Raw genomic sequence first — 23,614 nt, forward strand, 5'->3', positions numbered from 1 at the left:
AAAGTTGGAGACTTGGAAATTCTAAATCACAAATATTTAGGATGTATCCAGGAATGCAACTGTTAGGATGAAGTGAGGGCTACGGAGAAGAAGGTTGGAAATATTTACATCTCGTATTAGAGGTAGTCCTTGACCTATGACTGCAAGTGAGCCCAAAATTTCCATTGCTAAGTTGTTAAGGGAGTTTTGCCCCATTTATGGTCTTCCTTGCCCACAGTTTTAGTCAATCACTGCAGCTGTTAGTAACATGGTTGTTAAACAAATCTGGCTTCCCCATTGACTTTGCTTGTCAGAAGGTTGCAAAAGGGGGGGGTCACATGACCCCAGGACATTGCAACCGTCATAAATATGAGTCGGTTGTCAAGCGTCTGAATTTTGATCATGTGAACGTGGGGATGCTCCAACGGCCGTGAGCGTGAAAGCTGGTCATGTCACTTTTTCCAGTGCAGTTGTAACTTTGAACAATCGCTAAGTAGCTGCACGTCAAGGACTACCTTCGTTGAATTCCTAATTTTAACGGTACTATTAGAGAGAAAAAAGAAAAAAAAACCAATATAGAAGACTCTCTTACTATAGCTGGCATCGCTCCACAGCTGGAGATGCCGAAAGCACTGATTTTTTCGTAGACTGCCGATCAGGATGGCCACACAGGATAGAAACAAGACCACTCCGATGACTACGCCAGCCACAAGCACTGACGAATCCAGCATAATAGTGCCTCCGTGGGTTTCTGTGCAGAGAGTAATCTCGCTGATGAAGTTGCTACGGTTCAGGTGGATTTCTATGTAGCAGTGAGACAGAAAGAGTCACGGTTGAAGAGATCTTACAAACCAACAGCCAATTTCAAATGTATATTTCCAGATAAATCTTTGGGGTTTATAGGTGAATTGTAGGAGATGACTAGGCTGAGTCCGAGGGAGGGGTCAAACGCCTCATCAGTCTTGAGTACCTTCATGCCCACAAGAGATCTTAAGTCCAGCCCACCTTGAATTCCTTTGACTCTTATTCTACCTCCAATTTACTTTGATAGTTAGTAATTCAGATTGTTGTAGAGAGGTTTAGCGTGCAACAAACCTGTATATATATTCATTTGAACTGCATAGACTCTTGATTTCCTATGCTTGACATGAATGGACAACATCCCATCAGATTCAATCAACGCAATCATCAAGACTACAGTATTGCTGGATTGTTGCAATTCTCTCCATCCCTGATCACAGGGTTATGTTGGTGAGAATTAGTAGGATTTACAGTCCAGTAATATCTGGCTATGAATGAAATCCTGGTTTCCATCATGACTTGGGTTGAGTTCTCTTTACAGTTTTTTTAGTTGCCTAATTGTCAAGCGTACATCTCCTGGAAGTGGTCTCAGTTACTTGCTCCCTTTAGGCTAAGAGACAGTTGCTAGTGTCACACATCGTACTAAGCCATACACTTACGTTTATACATCACAATGGCTGGCTTTGGGCATCATGCAAAATTAAAGCCGCAGTTTGGATGGAGGTGGATTCACACATTATGCTAAATTGAAGCCCACCACAATAGAGTTTAGGCTGGCACATGAATTAGGGGTCTCTGGTGACTTCTCAGTGCCTCTATCCATACAATGTCCAGTCTCAATATAAAACTGATAGCGTGCTGTTGCTTGTCAAGTTTTTGAACTAAAATACTCAGACAGAATAACAATAACAGAGTGGGAAGGAAACCCTATACCATTTTCTTAAAAACCTCCAGTGTTGGGGCAAAAATAACCAAGACTGGTTTTGTACATTCAAGCATATTAAATGGGTTAACAGAAGCCAAATCTTCTAGGATTTTTGGACGTTTCTCCTTCAGTGCAAAATGCTGGCCTGTTCTTTTCCGACAGCTGACATTGCTTTTTATTTTTTGCTGCCACTGTCTGATAACAGGCTCCGCCATGTGCACTGACATTCTTATTAAAGAGTCAGAAGGAATCAGACTGGATCACTACTGACCTGCATACTCAGAACATCAGAAGCGAAGGAAAGGTGCCAGGAAAAGAGGTCAAGAAATAAATTGTTTCAGATATTTGTGCCTTTGGGGCACTGCGTAGATGTCACAGCCACTTGTAAATGTGCTATTTCAAATTAGCAGGTAAACACATGTAGGCTTCTTATTCTTCACACCGCCAATCTGTTTTATCAACATGATAAATTCCACTGGAGTGAATGAAATTGCTTGGGTAGGAAGCAAGCATGAGACGTATGTCACCAGCTATAGCATTAACCTGGGACAGGACTTCAGGATTCTCATGCCAGGAAGCAGATTGTATACTCGGTTCACCACAATCTAGCCCAAAGTTTCTGCTGCTAAGCAAGGCAGTCAAGTGAGTTTTGCCCCATTTTACAACCTGTTCTTGGCATGGTTGTTGAGTGAATCTGGCTTCCCCACTTATCAGAAGGTTGCAAAAGGTGTTCACAATTCTCGGGACCCTGCAACTGTCATAAATACATGCCAGTTGCCAAGGGTCTGAATTTTGATCACATGATCGTGGGGTTAGGATGCGGCAACGGTTGGTTAGGAAAAATGGTCATAAGTCACTTTTTTCAGTGCCATTGTAACTTTGAATGGTGACTAAATGTTGTAAGTCAAAGCCTATCTGTATTCCTAACCAAGATCTAGCTCTCCACACAGCACTAAACTATGTATGACCTAATAAGTTTAGTGGCCTGGATTCAAATATTATGGTAAGATTTTTTTGCAGACCAAATTGGCTTGGTTGAATCATGGCTTATTGGCTATGCCCAAAGACCTGCATTTGTACCAACCTCTAATCCACAAACTCTGGTTTAGAAATCAATAGCTGTATTCATACCAGCCGTGAAGACAAACACAGCACTCTATAGTATGTTATAGTCAGCCAAACACAACCACTACATGGATTTCTCACATTGTGCTAAACTCTGCACCTGGTCAGCTGAACAAACCACAAGTGTGTGAGTTCGTACATGTGAAGCCAGGAACACGGCAACCATACCACTTCTTTGTACAGTGTGCGAATTCAGTTAAGATAGATTTTTCCATCGTTGTCTGGATGTGGATGATATGTGTGAGGCTGAAACATGATCCTGACTTACTGTGGCTGCTGTTTTTCCCTTTAATGCATTTAACTTGTTCTAAAAATAAATGAGCCTCAAATATAAGCCAGCCAAATTTTATAACAACCTGCTCTACTTCTTTCATATATACATATATACATACACACACACACACACACACACACACACACACACACACATCTCTTATTACAGGTGATGTTACCAAGCCAACCCTAATCTGGCAAGAAATGTATTTATTTCATTCATTCATTATCTTTAAATAAAGCCAGGCCTGTCTTTTACTGGTGGACTGGCCAAGCAAACTACATGGCAAGGCAGGAACTGGTCTTAGTGGAGAGGAACAGGAAGGATTTACTAATCGCTTATCTTAACCAAGATTATTCTATTGCAATAGTAACACGAACAGTACTTGTGCTTGTACACCAGGCTAAGCCATGCTTACTCTTGATTTGTTGATTAATCCCCAGTGGGTCGATTCAATACTAAACCATAAATTATATTTTCAAATCCAACATGCCAGTTTCAACCCAACCCAATGGCATGAAAGACCAAGAAAAGAACTGTATGTACTAGGAACTACAGGTATCTTGTGACTAAAGCTACATTTTTTGAAAAGTTTACTTTGGGCTAGATTTTAAACAAAGCAGTGCAGCCTAAGAAAGGAAGTCCTCTTGGATTTGAAAGAAAACACTGCAACGAGAGCGCATTGGAGAGAGGAACAAATAGTTTTTCCACTCAAGCTGTCTCTTAGCAGCCTAATAGGAAAATGGAATGTTTGGCAGGCAGAAGGAAACGGTTAAATAAACGAGTCTAGTAGTTAGGGAAGAGATAAGAAGCTTTTTTCAAACTTGGCCTACTCACTATATGGCCACTATGGGAGCTTTACTTGTCCAATAGAGGGCCAGTTTGGTGTAGTAGTAAAGGCACCAAGCTAGAAATTGGGAGACGGTGAGTTCTAGTTCCACCTTAGACACAAAGACAGTCACTGGGCCAGCCACTATCTCTCAGCCCTAGGAAAGAGGCAGTGGCAAACGGCTATGAAAATCCTGCCAAGAAAAGGTCAGGGACTAGACCAAGCAGTTGCCAGGAGTCAAAAAGTTGAAGGCATACATATATGCACAACCACACACACACACACACACACACCCCTATTCAAAAAGAAATGCTATGGTAAGAACTCAACATCCAAGTTCATAAAGACAAATGATCTTCTCGCCAATGAATCTTTTCTGACATTCAGAGACGTTGTGACAAAATAAACGTGATGCTGGAGGCTGTCGACTTTTTGTTTAATTTTGAAATTAAAAGTATCTCTAAAAATGAACAGTCAGGTAGGGAAGGCAGTGTGTTGGCGCTTAGGGACTCCATGTTACTTAAACCATTGGCCAAAATATTGAATGGGTTTGGAGAAAGCAAGACGGCAACAATAAAGAAATTCAGACTTATTGATTGAGATGTATAGCTATAGAAATGGAAATGAATGAATGAATGAATAAAAGCAAGCAAGCAAGCAAGTTTGCTTGCTTGTTTGCTGGAGGAGTTATGCCTATTATAGCTGAGTCATAAAGTATTAAAGTAAACCTTTCTGCAGGCTGCCTCAAATGCCATTCGTGGATGGACCGGCAGGGCATCAGTTATAATTAAATAAACAAGCACAAGCAAATTATAACATGATGCCCCAGCTTTGCAGACATGCTTATAATCCTTCCTGGACCCAATGCAACCTGACAGTTCTAATGCCCCCAATCCCCTCTGCTGCTGTTGCCAGGATCCTTCTGAGATCTGCCTTCCCATTTCCTTTATATCAATCTGTTCCCGGTTCAAATACAATTTTCATCCTCAGCTTTTCAATCAAATGCTTAATGAAAAAAATAAGCGTAGTCAAGGTGCAGATGGCCAGCAGAAGTGAAAAAAAAAAGTGTTATGCTGATTAGCAGAGGTTCAAAGGAGACCATTCCAGGAAATATTGCTGTTACGGGCTCTTCTTGAAATAAATAAATTCTCTTCCAGAGAAAAACAGACCCTTTATGCCAAATTATGGGATAGGCAACATTTAGAATTGTTCTAAAATCAGATTTGTCACAGCATAACTTTCCAAATTTGGAGATATGACTCCAGCACAACAAAATGAGGCATGATATGGCCTGTAGATTAAGATAATTAAGTTTTCTTTAATGAGCTCCTCTTTAGGCCACAAGCCTCTTTATAAATAAGAAAATAGCAAAAAGAATCTATGCTATAACTCTCTTCTCAAGTTGGCTTCTTCCAAATGTGCTGGGACTCAGTTCCTAGAAGTCACATTAATGGGAAGTCACATTAATTCTGGGAATGAAGACTTTATCTCCAGAATAGAGACTGTAAAGTGAAATAGGCAATAGTGATAGGAGAAATCCTATTAGCAGGTATTGGAAAATTGCTTTTATGTCACTCCAGTCCTTCTTTTCATTAAATTACTAGACATACCCAATTTCCACAACCATTCTTTATGTTTTAGCCTCCAGTCCCCTGATCATTTCTTTTGGTCTTCTCTGCACTCTTTCTAGAGTCTCAACATCTTTTTTTACATCGTGGTGACCAAAACTGGATGCAGTATTCCAAATGTGGCCTTACCAAGGCATTATAAAGTGGTATTAACCTTTCACATGATCTTGATTCTATCCCTCTTTTAATGCAACCTATCACTGTGTTGGCTTTTTTCCCCCTTTTGAGCCGTTGAATGGTTTAACTTGCAGGTGATAGATCAGGGGTCTTCAAACTTGGCCCTTTTATGACTTGTGGACTTCAACTCCCAGAATTCCTCAGCCAGGCACGCCGACTGAGAAATTCTGGGAGTTGAAGTTCACAAGTCATAAAAGGGCCAAGTTTGAAGACCCCTGGTATAGGTAAATGTAGAACTGCCCAAGGTGCTGAATTGGCTTAATTTCATACCTGCTGCATTTAACCAACTTATTTCACTCTTCTTTCTGGCTGCCATATCCAAAATTACCATAACTCTCATCTGATGTTGTCACAGTCAAAATTTTGTTTTTGTTATTGATTGGATGTTGGTGGCTTTCCTCTATTCTTTAATAAGTTATTATATACTTTGTATACATATTATCTTCTGAAAATAGCTTTGGATGTTTCATTGAGAGATGACCCATGCCTCTAATTCCTCTAATAAATTGCCCCTTTGTTCAAAACCTTTCAACTAGTTTTCTGCTTCCATATAAATTAGGGCTCATATACTTAGCTTAAACTGGCTTTTCCTTTCCCCAAATGGAGACCATCAGCAGGAAGAGATCACTTAACTGAGACCAAGATGATGCACTTAAATAATGATTACTGAATTACTCCATTTTCTGAGTCAGCACAAGACACTGAACCATATGATAATCAAAGGAGCACCTATTATATTTCATTTTGATTAACAGTTGAACTAGAAGTTTCACAGCCTGAGATTCAAGGATGCAATTACAAGAAAAACTGTAAACTCTATAACTCAAGCTATCCTACCTACTTGCTCCAAGGTCCAGATTATGTCTTTTCTCTTACTTTTATATCTTATTGGATGAGGAATACTCTTACGAAAATGAACCAGACCCTTTGTTCCTGACTTCACTGATTATAATCCTCCTGCCTGTATTGAAACATCTTAAGTCACATAGATACACACAGGGAACCGTATCGGTAAAGCTAACCAAGGTTAGCATGTTGTGCTAACTAGCTCTAGCACTGAATAAATCTTGTTTCTACCAGAATTTTACCCTTAACATTATCCCATAGAAATGTGGCTTTTATCTCCATCAGCACATATCATTCTGAATTTCCACCTAATAAACTATCTTGACCACTCTGCCTTCCTGATTTTGCTTCCCTTGAAACACATCCATTATTACATGGATAGGCACAAAGAGTTCTTTCTGAACAGATGCTGCGGGGACCAGCTTCCTTAAAAAGCAAGACAAAAAAACCCCACCCCTCCCCTTCTCATCATTTTCTTTCCTTCATCCATTAAAGAATTCAGGAGATTAGGTTAAGCTTTAATGATTCAGCAGACTAGAGGTAATTTGTAAATCACTTCCTGGTTGATACGGTCATTAGGCAGTTACTGTGGGGTTCTGCCAATATGCTCCTAGCATTGTGAAACCCATTACAACCCAATCTAGCTGTACTGAGACAATTATTTCTAGAGTCTTGAACAGTGGTTCTCAACCTTTTTAATGCCGCGACCCCCAACCGGTCGTAAGTCGAGGACTACTCAACTGGTCGTAAGTCGAGGACTACTCAACTGGTGCAGCACCGTTTGCAGAATGGGACTTTTGGCGGGCTCAGCAGGGCAGAGACAGCCTGGACAATTCCTATTGGCTTTTGAAAGCCAATAGAATTAGACTCTATTCAAGAGAGTCTATTCTATTGGCTTTCAAAAGCCAATAGAATAAAAGGGAGTAGCACAGCTAAGGAAAAGGGGGAAAAAATGGCGGATTGCATTGTTTGGCGACCCCTGTGAAATGGTCGTTCGACCCCAAATGGGGTCCCGACCCACAGGTTGAGAACCACTGGTCTTGAAAATGATGTCAGTGGGTACCGTGTACCCCTTGCAGTTTTCTCGTCGTACCTGATAGGATGGCTGCCTATCACACTTAAAAAAAGGTATAAAGATTTTAAAAAAAAACAAGACAAAACACTACCACCTTAATTAGGAAGCTGTCATTCTGCAAACCACAATGCCCTTGCGCGTCATTGTTTCTTATTTCTAATAACGCAAATGTAGGTAGTCCTTGGCTTATGCCCACAACTGAGTCCAAAATTTCCATTGTAGGCAGTTGTTAAGCGGATTTTGCCCCATTTTGCGCTTTTTCTGGCCACAGCTGTTAAGTGAGTAACACGGTTGTTAAGTGAAATCCGGCTTACCCATGGAGCATGCTTGTCAGAAGGTTGCAAAAGGTGATCACATGACCATGGGATGCGGCAACTGTCGTAAAGACAGGCCAGTTGCCAAGCATCCAAATTTTGACCACATAGCCATGCGGGAAGCTAGGCTGGTCATGTGAAAATGGTCAGAAGTCACTTTTTTCAGTCCCATCATTAACTTTGAACAGTCACTAATAATAAATCTTTATTGATTAGCCCTTGGGCCATATCAAAGTGCAAAGTCCCAGCAACAAATTATTACTAAAGTTTGATAAAAGCAGTTTCAAAGGGAATTTGATAAAATACAGTTTAAAAGGGAATTAGAGTAAAATGCGACTTAAAATGAAATTGGAGTAAAATACAGCCTAAAATGAAATTAAAACAGAGTACAGTAATTTAAAATATAGATGAAATAAGATAAAATTATATCTTGGAGTCACCCTTGCAACCTACCCCAATCAGTCCCACATATGCAGATCTCAGCTGAACCATTTTGTTTAAATACTGTGCTGCATTAAATGTTATTTTCAAGTTCTGGCCGCACATAAGATAAGTTGTTTTGATATGGGGATCCCAATGAGTCATTTGCTTGGAATATAGACCAAGATACCTATAAGTCAAGGGACGCCTGTAAACATCCTTAGGAAATTTAAAGAGCCAGTGACTTCAGCCACCTTTGCTTGCATGTATGCCCATTGTCCAAGGTTTAATTTCTTTTACAGCATGTAAACTGATCCAGTATATTGAAAAGCATTCTGAAGGATAACACGGGATGACCTCAACCATTGAAATAATCATGCTGTGAGTGTAGACATCTTCTTTACTTGGGTGCCTATTGATCTGCTGTCAGTCTTTCTGAAAAGAAAGGAACTCCTGCCTTATCAAATTTAGCATTATCTGAGTATAAAATGTTCTGTTTCAAAATGAAAGAGTTCAAGGTAAAAGGTCGCGAAGCCTCTTTTATAGTGCAGGCGATTGAAATTGGTTTAAGCCTGCAAATGCCAATTGCTCTGCAGAAGATGAAGATAAGATTGGCAGCCCACATCATGTCCATGATTATCCAGGGAAGGGTTTAGTACCCAACACTAGTCAATCACACAAGACTTAGAATTTCATTCAATGTAGTCAAAGCATGATAGACTTTCCTCATTAGTGGTCCTAATTAGCTGGTCTTCTGAAACAAATGGCTTTTAGGTAATGGTGTTTCCGTTTAGGTCACTGCCATGACCCAACACTTCCTTTGCAAAATCATTTGAAACCGCATGAGAGCAGATTAAGACTCTCAAGCTCACCAACAAGGAAGGTACTTTGCACAGAAGGAGCACGGTCTTGGAAATGTCATCCTGGATTAAGCTGACCTCCAAAGCTACAAGGAGCAAAGATGATTGTGCATCCATATGGAAACCCCCAGCAAACACGCCGAGCAATTTCTGAAAAACAGGCTTTCTCACCCAAATAATGCATCCTTACCAAACAATGGCCTTTAGTAAACATGGACCAGGAAAAGCCCTCTCTAATTTCTTACACTTCCTTTTTAAAAAGTGAAGGATAAAAAGCCAGTTCCTGAAATGTTTCCCTACAATTGGGTTTCTCTTAGCTATTGTGCAACTACATTAATAGTTTCTGAGAGTACGCTTAAGCATTGCAATGGTTGAAGACTTACAAAGGCTTTTCCTTCCTCTTTCTTTATAAGCAACATTTATAAATGCATGTTATTTGGCCTGAAGCTGTTTCTCATTATTGAGTGTTTGGCTGGAAGTCACTTCTCATTATGCAGCGCTTTTAGCAGGGATGACAAAACTCCCTTGGCAACCACACTATTTGGATAAAGCTCGCTTGTAAACTCTCTGCTATCACATTATTTATACATACTTATGTGCCTGCATGTGTAATGCCGAGTACTTTCCCAAATTCACCACTTAAGAAAAAGAAATCTAAAGATCGAGGAGAGGATGAGGAATGCCTCATTCAGTAATTACTAGACATGAAAAGGATCCTGGAATTGTAGAGTCAGCAATGAGAAATGACTGCCAAAAGAAGAAGAAGAAGAGAAAAAAAAAAGCAAATGTGATTTTAAGCTGCATCAACAGAAGGAGAGCTTCCAAATTCTAAATTAATCAATTCACCTTGACTAGTCTCCGGTACTAAATTTTGGCAACTATTGAGAGAAACTGAACCCAGTTCAAGAAAGAGCATTGAAAACAATTGAAGGACAAGGAATTAAGTTCTGGGGAAAACAACTGGATATCAAAGAGAAAGCCTTGAAAAGAAAGGAAGAGGGGATTGTTGGACCTTAAAAAAAAGCAAGACAGGAAGAAAATCAGCTTATTTGGGTTGTGGTGCTGGAGAAAGCTCCTGCACCTTCTTTGGACAGCAAAGGTGACCCACGAGTAAGTACTGGAGCGATTAACACCAAACATATAAGTAGAAGGCAAAATTATGAAACTGGGTCTCATTTACTTTGACCGTGTCATGCAGGAGAATTCAATGGAGAAAGCAATTATGTTTGGAAGAGTTAGCATTAAAAGGAAACCAAGGCCGTCGAAGAATATGATGGCTGGACAACCATCAAAGCTGAGACCATCCAGAGCATAGAAAAGCTCAAAGAAGTAGGGCTAACCTGGAAGATGTGGAAAGATTTGGCCCATAAAATCACCAAAAGTCAGACACAACTGTCAGACATTTTCCAAAGCACCTGAAGGCAGGACAAGAAGCAACGGGTGGAAACTGATCAAGGAGAGAAGCAACCTAGAACTACGGAGAAACTTCCTGACAGTGAGAACAATTAACCAGTGGAACAACCTGCCTCCAGAAGCGGTGAATGCTCCAACACTGGAAGTTTTTAAGAAGAGACTGGACAGCCATTTGTCCGAAATGGTGTAGGGTTTCCTGCCCGAGCAGGGGGTTGGACTAGATGACCTCCAAGGTCCCTTCCAACTTTACTATTATTATTATTATTACATTCAAATGCTAGAGGAGTTGTCATTTAGAAAAAGATTGAGACTCTGTCTTTGTGGTCTCATAATGCAAGACACAGAATAAGTGCTCAGAAGGCTGAGTCTGGCAGAATTTTAATAGTAATAGCAGATTGACAGTACAATCAATTATCTTCCTTTCTCTAGTTTCTCAATAGTAACAGTAGAGTGACATTCTAACCAATTATCTTTTACTACTGCAGCTATGCTCAAGTAGAGGCTGAACAGATACTAGCTGAAGAGGCATTAATTTGGATTTCCTGAAGTGTGTTATGGGCTAGTTTTGACCTAAATTGTCCTTTTCATTTGTATAATGCTATGATCCTATTTCTCCTCGAGCTGAAGGTGATGAAGTGATGGCTTCCGTGCTACTTCATTGTTCAGTTTGAGAAGACAGTCAGGATATAAATGGATAAATGCATTTAAAAAAAAAAGTATCAAGGAAGAACTGAATCTAAACCATAAATATGACATGCAGTCTGTCAAAAAAAAGGCGTACAGAGGAAGAATTCTATCTTTTACCTAAGATACTTTTCCTAAGATTTACACTGATACAGCATTCACCAACCATTTTTCATAAGCTGGTAGGAGGTGGAAACAACCAAGATCCAAGTTATTAATACATACTATGCATTAAAAAGTACTTCTGGAGGTTTGGCTAAATTACCTTCACCCAGCATTTACATTTCCCACAGTTGCATCGATGCTTTTGTGGCAACTCAGATTATTTCTTTTGGGGGTGTATTAACACTGTGGTTAGGAATGGACACTGTCTCCAGAATGATTAATGCTCATTTGCAAGAAACAGCATGCACCGTCATCCATTATTGCTTCTGTGCAAGTCTGTGATCTTCATTTTGGATAATCTGAGATTTAAAGACATTGTTAGAGATTTAAATTGTTTACAGTTTTGGACCCTTCACAATTTCTTTGTCCTTATAACTTTGTACATACGTATCCATGTACTTGAAGGAAACATATGTGATGAACGTGACTTGGCTACATGGATGCTCAGTTTAAAGTTGCTAAGTCTTTAAGACAATATTTCCCAGCTTGGAATCCTCCAGATAAGTGGATCAACCTACAGAATTCCCTAGATATTTCCTGGACTTACCTACTTCCTAGATATTCTGGGAATTGAAGTTCATCTACGTGGAAGGAATTCAAAGTGGGGAAGGATAGTTTAAGGTGTCACAAAATTCTTAGGTTGCAATTGCTTTTTTTCAAATCAACAACATCAACTGGCAACCTGCAATGAAGATGGTCAAACTTGTGTTTCTCCTCAAGGAAGTCTATCTCAACACTCAACGAGTCAAATCTTAGGTGGCCGACATTCAAATGGACTATGTTGCTACTCTGCCTTCCATGCTGCTTTATGACTATGCACTTTATAGAGGAAAAATGCTTTTACCCAGGGTCACAATTCTGTTCTCTACATCACTAAGTACAGAAGACACGACATACCACATTTGTAACTTCACAGTTGCTAACATATTATTTCCCTTGACCAATGAGCCCTCATTTAAAATTCCACTACCCTTAACTGCAAGGTAAGATGGAATAATTAAATACCATTAAAAGGTAATTAATTTGCATTAAGTAACCTTGAGCATACTCTTAATATGCCTCATTTGCAAAAGTACTCCCAACTGTTTAACCTCGACATATCTTCCAGTGAAGACACTGTTCTTTATGCATTTTTTATACTCTTAATAGTTTGAAAACCCACCAGATGTAGCTTAATTCAGATGTCTTGCTACTGATGAGGTCCGATTGGTCTTTTTATCTAATATCCTTGCTTGCAGGGAGCTAGCACATTCTGAGACCTCCCTAAAGTGCCCAGTTTTCCTTATGCAGATGACTTTTGATATGGAATACAAATATGACCCCTCTGCAGTGTTCTGGAAACAGGCCCTGCTTCTTCTTAATGTTCTTCTCAACAAAATATTCAAGAAACAGCTCACTAAAGGTTGACTTCGTTTTAATCATACCCCAACACAACTCCATCCTGTGCTAAGTAGCAAAAATCTCAGCGGAATGGCTATGTATGAAACATGCTTGATGCATGGGTCCTTTACCTGAACATGTCACTCTGATGGAGACGTATTCTGTGCCACAGTCCTTCTGGTAGCCACAAAGAAGCCAATTCATCAAGCAGATGCGATTCCCGCACTGAAGTTTGTCTTTTCTGCAAGGCAGGAAATTCTTTTCATCTAAAAAAAAAAGAAAGAAAAAAAAAGACGGGAAAGGGATTTTGTTTTTTTGAAAGAAATAGATCGATAGCAATTAGAGCAACATGTGCATTAGCAAGACCCCAGATGTCTTGAGGACTCAAGGCTTGGTTTCTATATGGCATCCAAAAGCAATAAATAAACAGGTTTATTCTTCCTTTCTCAGTGGACGGGAGCTAATTTAGTCTGGAAGTAAAAATGAAGATTATGTTTATTTAAATGATACCTATTTCTTTCCCCCATCTCTCCCCTCTTTTGTCTTACAGCTGGATAGACATCTGTTAAGGCTGGCCAAGAAGGAATGCTATGAAGGAACTTTATGATGGACGAACCATCCTGTAACATTCATTATTATTGTTCATGGTAAGATTAAACCATTCCAGCATGAATGTCAATTATCCAGATCACGGTTGTCCCAAAGGTGCTTTTTCTAAAGGCAATTGGACTTTCTTAATTTTTTCCCCCTTGAACTGAAGATGCTTCTTGGATGAGAAGTGAAACATTTTCAAGGGGAAACCCCCCCCCCCCAAGAATGTCCAATTGCCTTTTGGAAAAGCAGCTTTGGGACATTCAAGCCTGAGTATTTCAACCTGCTACATCAGCCTTTCCCAATCTAGTGCCTTCTCCGTGTAATGAGAGCTTAGTGGCAAAGTATATGCCTGAAACAAAGGTATGTCAGTTTTGAGGTTGACCCAAGGGTGAAATTCAGCCGGGTCGCACCACTCTGACGGCAAATGCTTCTCCAGAAAGCCATGAGCATGTACACACCAGGCAGCACACACCTGCCATGAAATAATTATTGTACTTTTAGCACGCAGGGGATAATGTTCTTGGAGGATCTAAATCATTAGCTGCCCAAGTAAAAGTTCAATTTCATTTGCCCTGCTAGGTAATTAGCTACTTCTTTCCATTTATTTTTAGGAATCATTGCTGATTCCTGGCGATTGCCTGGAAAAGGTCCTGCAGGTTTCTTAGTAAGATTTTGGAAATGCTTCGCCATTTCCTAGGGCTGAGAGAGAGAGAGAGAGGGACTGATTCAAGGTCATCCTAGTGCAGTGGTGGCGAACCTAAGGCACGTGTGCCAAAGCGGCACGTGGAGCCCTCTCTGTGGGCACGCACCCTCGCCCCAGCACACGTGGTCTCTAAAAGTTTGCCATCACTAGCCTAAGGCCAGCCAGCTTGTAGCCGCCATTGGCAAGCCCACCATCCCACCTGCCAGAGACCCCCTGGATCCCCCCCCAACCCTGCCCAGCTCCCACAGATGTCCCTCTCCATAAGCAACATCAAGGTGGCCACGCCCACCCTGGCCATGCCCACCCAATTTGCCATGACTACTGCAGCCACACCCATCCAGTGGCCACGCTCACCCAGTCTGCCAAGCCCACTGTAGCTGCACCTGCCGAGTGGGCCACACCCACCTGGCGATACATAAGTGGGTTTTGGGTTGCAGTTTGGGCACTCAGTCTCTAAAAGGTTTGCCTTCACTGTCCTAGTGCTTTTGTACCTGAGATAGGCCTAGAACTCATGGTCTCCCAGTTTCTAGCCCAATGTTTGTCAACGTTGACAACTTTCAGATAGGTGGACATCAACTCCCAGAATTCCCCTGCCAGCAAGCATGGACAGTTCAAGTGTGGACTTCAACTTCCACACTTTAATTCCCCTGCTGGCTGGGGAATTCTGGGAATTGAAGTCCACCTATCCGAAAGTTGCCCAAGGTTGAAAAACCTTGGGCTAAAAACTGGGAGACTGTGAAACCTAGTCCTACCTTAGGCATGAAACCAGCTGGGTGACCTTGGATCAGTCCACATATCTCACCAGTTGCTAAAGTTGAAAAACGCTGCTATCTCGACGTCTTAGCTGCTACAACATAGCTGCAAAACAACATTTGAACATTTCTGAGAAGATTCAGACACCAGGGCTTTTCCATGCATCTCCTTTCTGTGTCCCTCAACTCTTTATCTCCCATCCTGTAAGGCAGTGGTTCTCAACCTGTGGGTCGGGACCCCATTTGGGGTCGAACGACCATTTCACGGGGGTCGCCAAGCAACGCAGTCCGCCATTTTTCCCCCTTTTCCTCAGCTGTGCTCCTCCCTTTTATTCTATTGGCTTTTGAAAGCCAATAGAATAGACTCTCTTGAATAGAGTCTAATTCTATTGGCTTTCAAAAGCCAATAGGAATTGTCCAGGCTGTCTCTGCCCTGCTGAGCCCGCCAAAAGTCCCCTTCTGCAAACGGTGCTGCACCAGTTGAGTAGTCCTCGACTTACGACCGGTTGGGGGTTGTGGCATTAAAAAGGTTGAGAACCACTGCTGTAAGGGTTTTTAATCTAGGCAGAGAGAGAAACAGTTTGGAAGTGGGCTGCAAAAGCATTATTGGAGAAGTATGAAAGCTAATGCTTGGGGGGGGGGACTGATGCTGTTTTAGGAACAGCAGTGCGCTTTGGTTTCAACTCACTTCCCACCTACTCAATCTGGAGGCTTGCATTGAATACAGGTTGACTAGGAGACAAATAACACCTAGCTAGTCCTGAAACAGCATCATACTGCATCTCACAGTTGGGGAATCACTCCTTGGTTCTAAGATGGTTTTCTCCTTGACTGATTTCCATCCATTGCTTCTTGTTCTGCTTTCCGATGCTTTTAAAAATAAGATGACCCCCTCTTCTTTGAGGCAACCCCTGAGATAATTGGAACACTGCTGCCCTGTCCTTCTTTTTTATTAAACTAGACATACCCTATTCCTATAAATGTTCTTCCTAGCCCTCTTAGATGATCTTTTCTGCACTCCTTCTAGAATCTCGACATCTTTTTATATCTGAATTACATTTCAGAAATCTTATCACAGCCCAAATAACTGCCATCATGGCTAATTGCAGGCTAATTCTGCTGACTGCCAGCAGTTCGATTCTCACCAGCTCAAGGTGGACTCAGCCTTTCATCCTTCTGAAGTCGGTAAAATGAGGAGCCTGATTATTGGGGGACAATGTGCTAACTCTGTAAACTGCTTAGAGAGGGCTGTACAGCCCTGCGAAGCGGCATATAAGTTTAAGTGCTATTGAACAAACATCCTCTCCTTTCCTCTCTACATCGTATCTACCCCAGCTCTTTGATTTCTTAGCATACCTTTTCTCCAATCACCCTTTCTACATACAGGTACCAATGACAGACTTTCTTACAAAGAAGACATATACAATTAACAAGGGCAGAATGGGATTTCCGTTACCTTAAATATTCAGTTCACAAACATAGTGCAGAGTTTTTCTTAACGTTAACAAAAGGCATAATGGAAAATAATTCCTTCAGAAAAGATCTCATCACATATAGCTTCCCTAGATGTGATCCATACAATTACCATGACACTGGAGAAGTGTAAATCCAGTGCAACAGGACACATGAAAGATTTGGGGAATTCAATCTTGCTTTCTATTTGCAAAGTTGACAGGGAGCACTGCTCCAAATAAAATTCTTAGTGTAAAAAGGCAGAAGCAGGAAGGAAGGAAGGAAGGAAGGAAGGAAGGAAGGAAGGAAGGAAGGAGAGAGAGAGAGAGAGAGAGAGAGAGAAAGAAAGAAAGAAAGAAAGAAAGAAAGAAAAAGAAAGAGAAAGAAAGAAACCAGCCCCAAATCTCTTGAGAACGTCTCACTGAATTAAAGTGAGAATCAAACACCTTGTAAGAGCTCCAGCTTCCCTGATGAGATCCGAACAAGATTGTTGCAAATCAATATTGCAAAATTCCAGGCCATTTTAAATTTTGTTGGCGAGGAGAGGAACGTGTGAGATGACATAGTGTCTGGTGCCTAAATTGTAAATGGTATCTTGTTGGCTCGCAGACATATTTTCAGGAAAAAACTGTAAGATTACAATAACCAACTTCATTTTTTGTTGTTGTTTTGCAAATAACAAATCTGCTATATTTTTAGCAGGAGTTTTTTGCTGCAGAGGAGGCAAAACCAGGTCACTCTTTGGGGAGAGGCCAAACGTGAATTACAACTTCAGAGGGAACTAAATTAAAACAAAATGTACAAGGGGAAAAAGATTTTGAGCACAAGCCCAGAACTTCGCTTTTGCACAGAGAATGAGGCACCACATCCTTGACGATGTCGTTGGTGCCATCCAATAACTACTAAGGGCGTCTGAATTTATTTCAATTGAAGGAGAAGCAACAGGAGAAAAAAGATTAGCAACCAGGGAAAAGAGGAAAGAAATTAAAAATAAGAAGGGATGAATTGGGGCATTTGAACAGACATATCTATGGTTCATGTTAGCTGTCCTAGCTGTTGGGTTAAGAGAGTGATTTTAGAGGAGAGATTTTAAAAAGAGAACTGAAGGATGGAAAAGACCAACAACAAACTCATTTGTTGAATGAACATCCACATCCATTTCCGGCTATTCTCCAAGGCCTCTGAAGGCAGGACAAGAAGCAATGGATGGAAGCTGATCAAGGAGAGAAGCAACCTAGAACTAAGGAGAAATTTCCTGACAGTTAGAACAATTAACCAGTGGAACAACCTGCCTCCAGAAGCAGTGAATGCTCCAACACTGGAAGTTTTTAAGAAGAGACTGGACAGCTATTTGTCCAAAATGGTGTAGGGTTTCCTGCCTGAGCAGGGGGTTGGACTAGATGACCTCCAAGGCCCCTTCCAACTTTATTATTATTATTATTATTAAAATTGGATAAGGCAGCATGGTTACTGTTGTAAAGTTGAAACCGGTGGTCTCCTCTCTTGCTTATTGCAGGGGAATCCAACCTTGGCAACTTCAACTCCCAGAATTCCATGCTGGCTGAGGAATTCTGGGAATTGAAGTCCACAAAGTTGCCAAGGTTGGAGACCCCTGGCCTATTGCCATTGCCTTGCTTCTAAAGTTGCCAATGAGAAATCTCCCATCTCTCATTTAATGAGAAAGACTAACCATGATGGAGCTAGCAAAGTACAGAGAGTGCTTGTCTTACAACTGTAAATGAAGCTTGCCCATTACGATTGCAAGTCATGACAGTCGTATAGCGGGTTACCCACAGGATGAGGCCGATTTTACCATCTTTTGTGCAGTGGTCATTAAGTGAACGAGGTGGGGTTTGTTAAGCGAACGGATTGTTCACTACGGAATGGTTTTGTGAAAAGTCAGAAGTAAATGTCAATTTTCAGCAGCAAAGTTGTAAATCACGGTCGCATGCTGCAAACAGCCTAAATGGGGGCCAGTTCCTGATCGCTGGAAATGCGATCACATGCCTGGCGGTTGGAAATTTGGAACCAGGTTGTAAGTACAGGTAGTCCTCGATTTACAACAGTTCATTTAGTGACTTCAAAGTTACAACGGCACTGAAAAAAGTGACTTATGACCATTTTTCACATGACCTTTGCAGCATCCCCACGATCAAGTGATCAAAATCCAGATGCTTGTCAACTGACTCTTATTTATGACAGCGCCCCTTTTGCAACTTTCTGACAAGCAAAGTCAATTATTTACACAGACAATATCTATCCATATGTTACAGTTCATTTGCAACCTGCATATTGAAATGTCAGTGTAAGAAACACTCAAACCAGCTTAGTACATTGGTGACTACGGTTTATACATTTGGAAGAAAAGAGCAGTTTCTCCATTCCATTTTTTACGTCTAAGACTCACAGGTCCCTAGAGAACCTTGCTAGTTAGTTCCTGTAGTAGAAAACAACTGAAAAAAAGTAGGGCATCAGATGTAGGGAACTGGCTGGTACAGGAAGGTCAAGAAAACATGAGTAAGTATAGGCCAGGGGTAGGCAACCTTGGCTCTTTTATGACTTGTGGACTTCAACTCCCAGAATTCCTGAGCCAGCCAGGAATTCTGGGAGTTGAACCATGAGTCATAAAAGACCCAAGGTTGTCTATCCCTGGTATAGGCTGTTCAGGACTTGGAGAGCTCCAAGACAAGAGATGCCTTGACAAATGTTAAATAGTAAGTAGAACTTTCAATCAGTATGGTGCCCTTCCACCAAACTGCCAATTTTTAAACCTTTCACTTTTTAATATTTTGGTCTAGTGGTTAAGGCGCCAGGCTAGAAAACAAGAGACTTGTGAATTCTAGTCCTGCCTTAGGCATGAAAGCCAGCTAGATGACCTTGACCCAGTCACTCCCTTTCAGTTGTCGGGAAAATAGGAGAAAGGGCAGTTATTTGTAATCATAATAAAATGGGTTATAAATAAATAAATAAGACAACTATAGAAATGGGACCTGGCTAACTTCAAAGTTAATGTATATAAATGTATATACATAATTTATAATGTATATAAACCACGTAATAATGTTAAAACTTTACGATCTAGTAGCATTACGACTCCAGGGCAACTTGCGGCATATGCAGGTTGGACACGCCTGATAGACATCAAGCTTATACTCGGAACTGTTGGGGGAGGCCCTGTCTTCACCCTCTTTCACTCACACAAAGGATCTGAAATGAGCCGTCTCTTACTCCTTGAGAATCCTCCTGGGAATCTGGCCCACTCTATTCCAAACCACATAAACTATTAAACCATGGCACGTTACTTACAGAGACTGAAATAACTGCCACCGGTTCTAATTTGGACAGCACTTCCCAGAAGCAGAGAAAAGTGGAAGAACTAAGGGGGGGGGGGAGAGAGAGAAAAGGGAAGAGAAGAAAGAGTTTAATACTTTGTTTTTGTTTGTATAGCAGATATTAACTGATGGTACATAACATGGTGAAAGTACACCCACTTGATTTACTAGCCACATTTTGGAAATTCGTTATAAACATCTCCAGCCCAGTGACATCAAATCCAGCTACTTCAACAAAAGGATTTTTTTTCCCCAGAAAGATTCTACTTTTAGTAAGAAACATATGCAGCTTTCTCATCTTCAGAAACCTGGAAAGGGAAGCATCACATCTTGGAGAAGTACCCTTGCTTTGCAGACAGAAAGATTCAGGTAGGCCCAGATATGGCTAACCAAAAGGACTTTGATTTGAAACTCAGGAGAATACCCTGCAATCAGACTGGGAACACTGAGTTGAGATGGATCTCTGGCTTGCCTCAAGGTAAATCTTTTGTATTTTTTTTTTAAAAAGCATTTGCATAAATTTATCCAATTTGCACACACCAAATCCACAGGCAAACGAGAATTAAGCCACGCGCTCATATTCACTCCCTTTAAAAAAAAAAGTCGAATAATATTAATGAAAAGTGCCACACAATGCATATTTTAAAAGAAAGCATTCGGGAAGAGGGCAATACAACCATTGGAAAGAATGGATAGAAAATCCATTCAGCTGTCTGCTCTCCAAATTTTTAAAATGACCAGGAAATGGGTCCAAACCGAGTTGAGATTAGGAACAGCAAGAAACTCAGCCTAGATTTGCCCACCCTCACAAGCGCGCTCATCTCTTTTCTTGAAATCTTTTGTTGGTCTAGCCATTTCTACAAAAGTGTCTACCCTTGCAGACTAAACGCCCGCTTCCAGTCAGCTTTAAAAATGATTACACAGCACTAATTTGATCCCAAGGTTTGGTGTTCTGAATCTTGATTGACTGCCTTGGATTTGGCCAGAAAGTCAGCACTCACAAACAATAACCTCCAGCCCACCGCCCCAAAACAAAACCCCATAAGTTTCGGGGTCAAGTTATTTCTTTTTGCCTTCTGGTTTCTTGTTTTACCGAATCCAAATACCAGACAGGGGATTATTTACATGTAAATATTTCCCCAATCTTTCTTCTGCTGACACTCAAACCTCAAACCAAGCAAGTGGCTAGAGCTTTCCTCTTCCATGAAACTCCACGCCAGGAGAAAAGGACAGCCACAGAAACTTCAAGCTGATTTTTTTTTTTTGCAGACCCGAAGCCATACACACCCAGAAGATGCACAGCTTCGGAAACTAAGCGCCCATTTTACGGACGGAGAGGCACGGGAGGAAAACTAGACTGGAAGGTACCTGCTCCATTGTTCAAAGAGCGGCCGCATCCCACCCCCGGTTCCTGCCTCTTCAACTTCAGCCCCTTACTTTCCCTCTCAAGAAAGTGAAACCGAGTAAGTGAAAATCCGGGTTGGTTCCTGCATTGTCTTCCTCGCCGGGCATGGAGAAGAAAGAGAGTGGAAAGACTTTCTCCCCCCCCCTCCCCTCCCCTCCCCCTCCATCCACCTCTGCATACATACGTGCAACGGGCTCTCCAGGATCCCGAAGTTCCCCCCTCACCCCCACCCCTCCCTGCTGCGGACTGCCTCGGGTCGACCAGACGGCTTTCGCCGCAGGAGCGCCGGAGGCATGTTGAGTCCAGCAGACTCCCCCCAGATCTTTCCACGGGAGAGGACCGCAAGCCAATTGAGCGGAACCGCTGCAGGCTATCCAGCACACGCACGGGCGGGGGGGGGGGGGGAAGCAGGGGAAGGGGAAACGCGCGCGCCCACCCTCCAGATCTCCTCGTGCAGTCGAGCCCCTCCTCTCCCCCCCTCCCCACTTTTGGAGCGAGACAATGGCTCACCCTGCCCTTGGAAGGCTCCAGTGCGTTTGTGGCAAGCGCTCGCCTCTCCGCGCCCCCGTCGCCAGCTCCGGGGAGGCGCGCGTGGGACCAAAGGCTTTCGCTCCTTTCAAAACGACGGCTTGGGGAGGGAGTCCCGGGGGCGCCCGTTGGAGATCCGAGCCTGGGCGAGGAGGGCGGGGGGGACTAGCTCCAGGAGAGCGATCGGGGAGAGCGGGAAGCCTCCCGTCCCGCCCCAGGCGGGGCTACACCCTAGCCCAGCCCGTTGCCTCCTCTCGGGGAGTCGCCCTCCAGCGCCTCGATCCGGGAGCGGCGGCACGGAGAGGAGAGGCGGAGGGGGAAGCAAGCCCGCCCTCGTCCACCTCCTCCGCCCCTTCCCGGAGCGCGTCCAGCAAGGGGCCGGCCTCCCCGCCCGGGCTTCTTGCCCAGCGTGCGCCTCGGTGGCGGAGCAGAGCGGCGGAGAGCAGGCGGCGGCGAGGGCGCACGGAGGCTCCTCTCCGCCGAGCTGGCAGCCGGGCAAGATGCCCCTGGGACGGCCAGCCGCGATGGAGCGGCGGGCCAACGGGAGGAGCCTCGGCCGCGCCCCAGGCAACCAAGCCCCGCGCTGGCTTGCCGAGGCTGGAGGAACAAAGGAAGCGGGCGGGGCGGGCGGCACCCTTGCTCGCATCGCTTCCCCTTTTCCCGGGCGAGAGACGGGCTGTCCAAAGGCTGGAGAGCAGCTGGATGGCCGCCAGTTTGCCTGGCTCTTGCGCGCGTCAAAACTCAACCCGAGCATGGGTGGGCTCGGGTTTAGGGCCACGGGCGAATCTGTGTGTGTGTGTGTGTGTGTGTTTGTGTGTGTGTGTGTTTGTGTGTGTGCAGCGACTGTTACTCCCGGAGGGCCAGGAAGATCCACCTGGATCTGATGGGAAATGCCCAGCTGCCCTGTGGATTGGACACCCGAGATGACGGCCATGCTCAGAATGGTAGTCCTGGCCATCATAATATACCAAACCAGTTAACCCTGGTTTGTTGTTGTTGTTAACTGCGAAGTTGTGTCCGACCCATCGCGACCCCATGGACAACGTTCCTCCAGGTCTTCCTGTCCTCTACCATCTTAGAAGTAACCCTGGTTACTTCTAACCAAGCATAGCATTTTTGGGCTAATCCATCAGGCAGGTTTTCCATGAACTGGGTTAAATGCATTCCCCCCCCCCAAACCAGTCAAGGGCTCTCCCTCGTTGAAATAAGTCCCGTTGTTCTGTTTCCGGATTCAGGAGGCATGTTAAAACAGAAAACCCAATGGATGATTCATGAAATTCATTCATTAATTATTCATGACATTCATTAAGCTTCATTTCAATATTATTATTCTTTTTTTGGGGGGGCTGCATTGTCCCTCCAACCAGTATGTGTGAGATTGTGGTCTCAACCATCCGTGGTCTGTCAATGACCGCTTTAGGGAATCATATACGTAGCTTAGTGACAGATGAACCTGGTTAGGGAAAAAAAAGAAAAGAGTTGAAAGAGTGAAAAGTTATGCTAGTGGGACCCAAAAATCAGGTGTTAATAGGAAACTGTGTCAGTTGCTGCAGTAGAATTAGAGAGTCTTGTGATACCTTAAAATAGGAATGGGGAAAGAACCTGATTCCCTAGGGGATAATAGATCAGGAGGCAGAAGTTTGCCTATTAAAAAGAAGGATTAAGGGAGATATGAAGTCTTCCGCTACTTGAGGAGCTATCACAGAAAAGAGAGAATTGACTTCACCCAAGACCCCTGAGGGCAGGACGAGAAATAATAAGTGGAAAGCTTGTTAACGAGAGGTCCAGTCTAGAAACAAGGAAAAGTTTCTGACAAAACAGAACATTCAATGGTATAGCTTGCCTTCTGGAGTTGTGGGGGCTCCAGTCTATTTCAAAAATAGACTGGACAACCATTTGAAACCTCAAAATTCCAGCCCTATGATTCTATCTCTTTTCTTGCTATGTAAGCGT

General features: G+C 42.8%; 2 protein-coding genes across 2 annotated transcripts in view; one reads left to right on the plus strand and one right to left on the minus strand.

Moving 5' to 3' along the window:
* The window catches only part of TK2 (thymidine kinase 2), a 44,842-nt gene extending 31,325 nt beyond the window's left edge, over nucleotides 1-13,517 (plus strand). The window contains exon 10 of the mRNA XM_039327622.1: nucleotides 13,446-13,517. Within this exon, the coding sequence (XP_039183556.1) occupies nucleotides 13,446-13,502 (57 nt within the window). The 3' untranslated portion in view covers nucleotides 13,503-13,517. The remainder of the gene's footprint in view (nucleotides 1-13,445) is intronic.
* LOC120300998 (protein BEAN1-like) overlaps nucleotides 1-21,327 on the minus strand; it is a 28,356-nt gene extending 7,029 nt beyond the window's left edge. The window contains exons 1-4 of the mRNA XM_039327623.1: nucleotides 21,318-21,327; nucleotides 19,703-19,772; nucleotides 13,027-13,161; nucleotides 572-781 (exon numbers count right to left, since the gene is read on the minus strand). Of these exons, the coding sequence (XP_039183557.1) occupies nucleotides 572-781; nucleotides 13,027-13,099 (283 nt within the window). The 5' untranslated portion in view covers nucleotides 13,100-13,161; nucleotides 19,703-19,772; nucleotides 21,318-21,327. The remainder of the gene's footprint in view (nucleotides 1-571; nucleotides 782-13,026; nucleotides 13,162-19,702; nucleotides 19,773-21,317) is intronic.
* Between the last annotated feature and the right edge of the window lie 2,287 nt (nucleotides 21,328-23,614).

This window comes from Crotalus tigris, unplaced genomic scaffold (genome assembly GCF_016545835.1).
Source record: "Crotalus tigris isolate CLP2741 ecotype Arizona unplaced genomic scaffold, ASM1654583v1 scf7180000024362.2655971311:6658466, whole genome shotgun sequence".
NCBI lineage: Eukaryota > Metazoa > Chordata > Lepidosauria > Squamata > Viperidae > Crotalus > Crotalus tigris.